Consider the following 8,709-nt stretch of genomic DNA (forward strand, 5'->3'; position numbering starts at 1 on the left):
TCGGTGAGGGAAAGTTGAACCGAAGGGCGTGTTTCCATGCTGTGCGACTCTGTGACTCCATAATGTCTGAAGAAGAGTCTCGACCCGAAATGTCACCCACTCCTTTTCTCCAGAAACGCTGTCTGCCGCCGTTGAGTTACTCCAGCTTTTTGTGTCAATCTTTGTTTTGAACCAGCATCTATTGCACTCTAGAATGCCTGGGAAGGAACTGCAGATGCTGGTTTAAGCCGAAGATAGACCCAGAAGGCTGGAGTAAGTAACTCAACGAGCAGGCAGCATCTCTGGAGAGAAGGAATGGGTGACGTTTCCTGGTCAAGACTTTTATTCAGACCTATCGTGCCTGTTGTAAAATGCCTGTAATGCCTATAATGCCTGTTGTATTCCCTTCGCAATGTTTAGAAAGTTTTTATCTCGATATCCTCCACTTCCTATGGTCAATATTTCATCCTTCACATCAGAACAATAGACATGTGGTGCAGCAGTAGACCATTCAGCCCTTCGAGCCAGCACCGCCATTCAATGTGATCATGGCAATGTGAACAGAAATGGACACAGATGTTCATCATTTAATGAAGTTTATTTCAATGGATTGCGGTCAAGGGAATTTCCCTTTCATACAGAATTACTGGGCCCGATGCAGAATGCCATGGGTTCAACAATGGATCTGCAACCAAGCACTTCTGACCAGCAGGAACTTCCTCCAGCCTCAGAAGCAAAAGTAGGTGTAATAGCCAATCCATTTATCCTTGCAGTTCTCCACCCAGGAGCTCCTGAAAAAAAGAAAGAATATCCAACGTATGAGAATACATCGAGAGTCAGGAGCTGGAGCTGGAGCCAGAGACCCGGGTTCGATCCCGACTACATCAAGGTCTTATGGAGGTGCACTAAGTCATGAGAGGAATAGATCGGGCAGACTCACAGATGCTCTTGCCCAGAGTAGGGGAATCGAGGACCAGAGGACATAGGTTCAAGGTGAAGGGGAAAAGATTTAATAGGAATCTGAGCAGTAACTTTTTCACACAAAGGGCGGTGGGTTTATGGAACAAGCTGCCAGAGGAGGTAGTTGAGGCTGGGACTATCTAAACGTTTAAGAAACAGTTAGACAGGTACATGGATAGGACAGGTTTGGAGGGATATGGACCAAACGCAGGCAGGTGGGACTAGTGTAGATGGGACATGTTGGCCGGTGTGGGCAAGTTGGGATGAAGGGCCTGTTTCCACACTCTATGACTTTATGACTCTATAAGGTCATAAAACAATAGACAATAGATGCAGGAGTAGGCCATTCGGCCCATCGAACCAGCACCACCATTCAATGTGATCATGGCTGATCATCCCCAATCAGTACCTCGTTCCTGCCTTCTCCCCATATCCCCTGACTCTGCTATCTTCAAGAGCCCTATCTAGCTCTCTCTTGAAAGTATCCAGCGAACCGGCCTCCACCGCCCTCTGAGGCAGAGAACCGGCCTCCACCTCCCTCTAAGGAATAGTAAAATTAGGTCATTCGGCCCATCAAGTCTACTCGGCCATTCAATCATGACTGATCTATCTCTCCCTCCTAACCCCGTTCTCCTGCCTTCTCCCATAACCCCTGACACCCGAACTAATCAATAATCTATCTATCTCTGCCTTAAAAACATCCACTGACTTGGCCTCCACCGCCTTCTGTGGCAAAGAATCCCACAGATTCACTCTGACTAAAGAAATTCCTCCTCATCCTCGAAGGGCCGAATGGCCTACTCCTGCACCTAATTTCTATGTTTCTATGTTTCTATCTCCTTCCTAAAGGAACGTCAAGAAAGAGTGAAGGGTGTTTTATTGTCATTATGTCCCAGATAGAACAATGAAATTCTTACTTGCTGCAGCACAACAGAATATGTAAACATAGTACACTGTAAACAATATAATAAATGAGAAAAAAAAGTTCAGTGTGTGTGTATACACCCGCACACGCACGCGTACGCATACATACACATAAGAGTGCAATAATAATAATAATAGTCTATGTAGTTCAGAGCTTATTTTTTCTTGATCTCACAGTCTCCAACATAAGAAATAGACTATTACAAACCCACTGACTCCCACAACTACCTCGACTACACTTCTTCCCACCCTGCTTCCTGCAAAGACTCCCCTACTCCCAATTCCTCCGTCTACGCCGCTTCTGCGCCCAAGATGAGGTGTTCCATACTAGAACATCCGAGATATCCTCATTCTTTAGAGAACGGGGTTTCCCCTCTTCCATCATTGATGAGGCCCTCACTCGTGTCTCCTCGGTACCCCGCAGCCCTGCCCTTGCTCCCCCTCCCACTAGTCGCAACAAAGACAGAGTCCCCCTGGTCCTTACCTTCCACCTCATCAGCCGTCGCATGCAACACATAATCCTCCGTTCCCTCCACAACTGCCTGATTAAATCATCCCTTCCCACCTAAACCATCCCCTCCCCGGGTACCTTCCCCTGCAACCACAGAGGAAGCAATACCTCGCTATACCTCCTCCCTCGACTCTGTCCAGGGACCCCAACAGTCCTTTCAGGTCAGGCAGAGGTTCACTTGCACCTCCTCCAACCTCATCAACTGTATCCGTTGTTCAAGGTGTGGACTCTTGTACATCGGCGAGACCAAACGTAGACTGGGCGATCGTTTCGTGGAACACCTTCGCTCAGCCCGCGTGAACCTACCTGATCTCCCAGTTGCTGGACACTTTAATTCTTCTTCCCATTCCTACACAGGCCTTTCTGTCCTCGGCCTCCTCCATTGTCTGAGTGAGGCTAAACGCAAATTGGAGGAACAGCATCTCATATTTCGCTTGGGCAGCTTACAGCCCAGTGGTATGAATATTGATTTATCCCACTTCAGGTAGCCCCGGCATTACCTCTCTCTCTATCCCTCCCCCACCCAAGTCTCATTTTCACCCAACAAACCGTTTACGATGGCCTGTTGCCTTTATCATCGTTACATTTTTTTCATATCTTTCATTCATTGTTCTTTATCTCTCCACATCACCATCGAAATCTCTTGTTGCCCTTATCCCTAACCTGTCTGAAATAGGGTCTCGATCTGAAATGTCACCATTCCATCTCTCCAGAGATGCTGCCTGTCCCGCTGAGTTACGCCAGGTTTTTGTGCTTATTTGAGGCTGTAGTATTTAATAACCTAATGGCTGTAGGGAAGAAACTGACCCTGAACCTGGACACTACAGTTTTCAGGCTCCTGTACCTTCTTCCCAATTTATTTCTCTAAATAAATGCTGGTATTGCGTTTGGTTTCTTTACTACCAACATATTGTCATATGTTCCGAAACGGAACAATGAAATTCTGACATTGCAGCAGCACAACAAGTAAACATAAGATAGACACAAAACGTGGGAGTAACTCAGCGGGACAGGCAGCATCTCTGGAGAGAAGGAATGGGTGATGTTTCGGGTCGAGACTCTTCTTCCTCGTAGACAATAGGCAGGTGCAGGAGTAGGCCATTCGGCCCTTCGAGCCAGCAGCGCCATACAAGGTGATCATGACTGATCATACGCAATCAATAACCAGTTCCTGCCTTCTCTCCATATCCCTTAACTCCGCTATCCATAAGAGCTCTATCTAACTCTTGAAAGCATCCAGAGAACCAGCCTCCACCGCCCTCTAAGGCAGAGAATTCCACAGACTCGCAACTCTCTGTGTGAAAAAGATTTTCCCCATCTCCATTCTAAATGGCTTACCACTTATTAGAAACATAGAAACATACAAGCCCAGCTGTTCCAATCTATCAACATATGATGGAGAGCGGGAGGAATCCGAGAGGGGGAGCAGAGAGAGAGGGTGTTGCAGACCTTTCGTCGGAGAGAGGAGGAGAACTTCTTCAAAGTAGACATAGGTTTAGCATATTTTGCAGTGGAGCAGACGAAATGTGTGGGCAAGAACTGCAGATGCTGATTTACACCAAAGATGAACACAACATGCTGGAGTAACTCAACGGGACAGGCAGCATCTCTGGAGAGAAGGAATGGGGTCCTAGAGTCGGAGAGCAGGAGGAATCAGAGAGGGGAACCAATCGTGGAGTCAGAGGGTCTCAGACGAAGGGTCTCAACTCGAAACGTCAACCGTTCCTTTTCTCCAAAGGTGCTGCATATCTCTCTGAGTTACTCCAGCTTTTCGTGCCTATCTTCGGTTTAAACCAGCATCTGCATTTCCTTCGTACACAGATATGTAAACATGGCACACGAAAAATGCTGGAGTAACTCAGCGGGGCAGGCAGCATCTCTGGAGAGAAGGAATGGGTGACGTTTTGGGTCGAGATCCTTCTTCAGACTGATGTCAGTGGAGGGGCGGGACAGAGATAGAATGAATCGGGGACAGTAAGACTGGTGGAAGAACTGGGAAGGGGATGGAGAGGGAGGGAAAGCAGGTCTATCTGAAGTTAGAGAAATCAATGTTCATACCACTGGGGTGTAGACTACCCAAGCGAAATATGAGGTACTGTTCCTCCAATTTGTGCTGGGCCTCACGCTGACAATGGAGGAGGCCCGGGACAGACAGTAAACATAGTATTCTGTAAACAATATATGTTGGCATGACCATTATAAACCAGAGCGAGGATGTACACACCAGGCCTCCATTCCTCGTTCGCTCACTATCTTGGCTGCACACTCAATGTCAGGTTCCAAGTCATCCCCCAGGAATTCTGTAGTGAGAAATAAAAAATGTACATTGCATTAAACAGACATTGAACATAGAACATAATAGTGAAAGGCCAGGATAGAGTGGATGTGGAGAGGATGTTTCCACTGCTGGGAGAGTCTTGGCCCAGAGGTCACAGCCTCAGAATAAAAGGACGCTCCTTTAGGAAGGAGATGAGGAGGAATTTATTTAGTCAGAGGATGGTGAATCTTTGGAATTCATTGGCACAGAAGGCTGTAGAGGCCAAATCAGTAGATACTTTTAAAGTGGAGGTTGTCAGTTTCTTGATTAGTACGGGTGTCAGGGGTTATGGGGAGAAGGCAGGAGAATGGGGTTGAGAGGGAAAGATAGATCAGCCACGATTGAATGGCGGAGTAGACTTGATGGGTCGAATGGCCTAATTCTGCTCCTATCACTTGCGAATTTATGAACTTAAAGACTGAAGGGACTGTCCCACTGTACGAGGTAATTCAAGAGCTCTTCCGAGTTTAAAAAAAAAAAAATCATGGTAAGCACGTAGAATGTACGTTGCGGGTACGTCGGAGCTCGGGACGTCTCTTAGCGGCTCGTAACGCTAACGGCAGGTACTCGGGAAACTCGGGAAGACTCGTGAAGATTTTTCAACATGTTGAAAAATGTTGAAAAATGTCCACGAGAGCCCCGAATACCTACGAGTCCCATAAAGTAGCACAGGAGAATTGGAATGATTGCAAATTCTGCCTTAACTATAAGCCGCAAAACAGTAGCCTGGAAATAGGGTGTAAGTTGAATCAAGAGTTAAAATTGGCATGTCGTAAAGGTAATGCTACGGTTGTTATGAGCTGGGCTTGTATACTCAGGAATTTAGATGGATGAGAGGGGATCTTATTGAAACATATAAGATTATTAAGGGTTTGGACACGCTAGAGGCAGGAAACATGTCCCCGATGTAGGGGGAGTCAAGAACCAGGGGCCACAGTTTAAGAATAAAGGGTAAGCCATTTAGAACGGAGATGAGGAAACACATTTTTTCACAGAGAATTGTGAGTCTGTGGAATTCTCCACCTCAGAGGGCGGTGGAGGCTGGTTCGCTGGATACTTTCAAGAGAGAGCTAAATAGGGCACTTAAAGATAGTGGAGTCAGGGGATATGGGGAGAAGGCAGGATAATGATTGGGGATGATCACATTGAATGGCGATGCTAGCTCGAAGGGCCGAATGGCCTACTCCTGCACCGATTATCTATTGTCTATTGTTTCAATGTCACCCCTTGGAAGGGACTGAATTTCATTCCTCGTCAACAGAGCAACCCCACCCCCTCTGGCCACCTGTCTGTCTTTTCGATAGGAGGTATACCCTTGAATATTCAGTTGCCAGCCCTGGCCCTCTTGCTGCCATGTCTCTGTAATTCCCACAACATCATACTTGCCAATTCCTGACAAGAGCATAACATTTTCTTGATGTACTCACCGGTACATCTCCTGCCACAGCCATTGACGGCACCAGGAGTCACTCCATCATCACACCACCATTTGCTGCTGATCTGAAAAATCCCATACTCGGACGCCCATCTTCTTCCATCCCTCACGTCGCGTCCCACCTCACGGGTGTTGTATTGACTCACATGTTGGGCCAGGCACAACCCTGGAATTAAAACCAACACTCCAATATAGAGAGGCATTGTGGTGAAAGAGTCATAGTCTTTTATTTTTAGATGGGACAAAGCACAGGAACAGGTCCTTTGGCCCAACGAGTACGCACCGACCAGCGATCCCCGTACATTAACACTACCCTACACAGACTTGGGACAATTTACACTTACACCAAGTCAATTGACCTACAAACCTGTACGTCTTTGGAGTGTGGGAGGACTACGGGTACTGTCTGCACAGAGTTTGTACGTTCTCCCCGTGACCTCGTGGGTTTTCTCTGAGATCTTCGGTTTAGAACCATTTAGCCATTTCGAGCCATAAAAGCCATTTGGAATTGAAATGAGGAAACGCTTTTTTCACACCGAGAGTTGTGAGTCTGTGGAATTCTCTGCTTCACAAGGCGGTGGAGGCCGGTTCCCTGGATACTTTCAAGAGAGAGCTAGATAGGGCTCTTAAAGATAGCGGAGTCAGGGGATATGGGGAGAAGGCAGGAACGGGGTACTGATTGTGGACGATCAGCCATGATCACATTGAATGGCGGCGCTGACTTGAAGGGCCGAATAGCCTACTCCTGCACCTATTGTCTATTGTACTCCCACACTTCAAAGACGTACAGGTTTGTAGGTTGATTGGCTTGGGTTTGTGTGAATTGACTCTCGTGGGTATAAATCGTGTTAACGAGCGGGGATTGCTGGTCGACCCGGACTCGGTGGGCCGAAGGGCCTGTTTCCGCGCTGTTTCTCTGAAACTAAAACCGCCCCTCAGCCTCTTGCGCTCCAAGGAATAAATTCTAGCCTGCCCAACCTCTCCCTAATTCACAACACCTCAAGTTCTGGCAACATTCTTGCTAAGATCCTAATGAATAAATCATAGTTATTTCAATGCACGATGTCTTATCAAGAATGGATAGAAGGTCATGAGATTGAAACTAGGGACAAAATACTTTCCATAAGTAGCTTTAAAAAAAAAAATAGTTCTGCAAAGCATCGGGGAAAGTTAGAAACGATTATCAAAATGACAATGAAGTTTTATTCAGTCGATCGACCCAATAGTGTTGTCTGAAGTTGCAAACGTTATTCTCTTGAATAATAAAGCTGTGAGTTTAGTTTATTGTCACGTGGACCGAGGTACAGTGAAAAGCTTTTGTTGCGTGCTAACCAGTCAGCAGAAAGACAATACGTGTTTACAATCGAGCCATTTACAGTGTATAGATACATGATAAGGGAATGACGTTTAGTGCAAGGCAAATCCGATCAAGGATAGTCCGAGGGTCATCGAAAAGGTAGATAGTAGTTCAGCACTGCTCTCTGGTCGTTGGTGGGATGGTTCAGTTGCCTGATAACAGCTGGGAAGAAACTGTCCCTGAATCTGGAGGTGTGCGTTTTCGCACTTCTGTACCTTTTGCCCGACGGGAGAGGGGAGAAGAGGGAGTGGCCGGGGTGCGAATGGTCCTTGATGATGCTGCTGGCATTGCCGAGGCAGCGTGAGGTGTAAATGCAGTCAATGGAAGGGAGGGTTAGTTTGTGTGATGGTCTGGGCTGCGTCCACAGCTCGCTGACATAAGAACTGGCGATAAAATTAACAGCATAGGAAAAAAACTGCAGACGCTGGTTTACTCCAAAGATAGACACAAAATTCTGGAGTAACTCAGCGGGACTAGCAGCATCTCTGGAGAGAAGGAATGGGCGATGTTTCGGGTACGAGATCCTTCATCAGACTGACAGTATACAGATCAGTGTATAACCCACACATGTATATAGAAAATAGGTGCAGGAGGAGGCAATTTGGCCCTTCGAGCCTGCATATATATATATACACATACGTACACACATAAAAAACAAATAAACAAAAATCATGCAACAACACCAATGATAGTCCATGTAGTTCAGAGCTTAATGGAGGTTGTGGTGTTTAATATAGACTAGATGGTTGCAGGGAAGAAGCTGCTCCTGAAGCTGGATGTTACAGTTTTCAGGCTCCTGTACCTTCTTTAAATAGCAAAGAGAAAATGTGACTTACAATCAGCGGTGCTGTACTGGGTGAATTTGCTTAGCCTGGAGTCCTTTATAACGTTGACCATTTCACATCTGCTGAGGACTTTGGCGCAGGAGACCGCGATCAGGACACTGAGAACAACAAGAGTCTTCATCTTGTCACCAGGATATGTGCGATATGGAACAAATGTCTGTGCTTTTATACAGGACCGAATCAGTCTTATCAGCCTGAATCAGTCTTATCAGTGGCAATCAAAGTGAAAAACAAACAATTTCTGCGCGATGAGTCACAGGGCCTGAACAGGTAAGATTTCACAAACTTTGCAATGCAAAGGAGGGTCGAGAAGATTGTATCAGACAACGTACACAACACATCAAAAATTGCAGGTAGACACAAAACGCTGGAGTAACTTAG

General features: G+C 46.4%; 1 protein-coding gene across 1 annotated transcript; it reads right to left on the minus strand.

The window, feature by feature from the left end:
• Positions 1-706: 706 nt before the first annotated feature.
• LOC116980873 (lysozyme C-1-like) lies at positions 707-8,449 on the minus strand. Its single transcript, XM_033033489.1, has 4 exons — positions 8,320-8,449; positions 6,119-6,292; positions 4,599-4,674; positions 707-770 (listed from the first exon to the last, which is right to left on the minus strand). The coding sequence occupies exons 1-4, from the start codon at positions 8,447-8,449 to the stop codon at positions 707-709; spliced, it is 444 nt and encodes a 147-aa protein (XP_032889380.1).
• Between the last annotated feature and the right edge of the window lie 260 nt (positions 8,450-8,709).

The sequence above is a fragment of the Amblyraja radiata genome, chromosome 14 (assembly GCF_010909765.2).
Source record: "Amblyraja radiata isolate CabotCenter1 chromosome 14, sAmbRad1.1.pri, whole genome shotgun sequence".
NCBI lineage: Eukaryota > Metazoa > Chordata > Chondrichthyes > Rajiformes > Rajidae > Amblyraja > Amblyraja radiata.

What these genes read in the sequence shown, in the direction of transcription:
- LOC116980873 (XM_033033489.1), bottom strand. Translation starts at nt 8,449, where the DNA reads ATGAAGACTCTTGTTGTTCTCAGTGTCCTGATCGCGGTCTCCTGCGCC. An exon ending in CCAGTACAGCACCGCTGATT is followed by an intron (nt 6,293 to 8,319) that starts GTAAGTCACATT and finishes TTTTAATTCCAG; the next exon opens with GGTTGTGCCTGGCCCAACAT. An exon ending in GAACGAGGAATGGAGGCCTG is followed by an intron (nt 771 to 4,598) that starts GTGTGTACATCC and finishes TCTTTTTTTCAG; the next exon opens with GAGCTCCTGGGTGGAGAACT.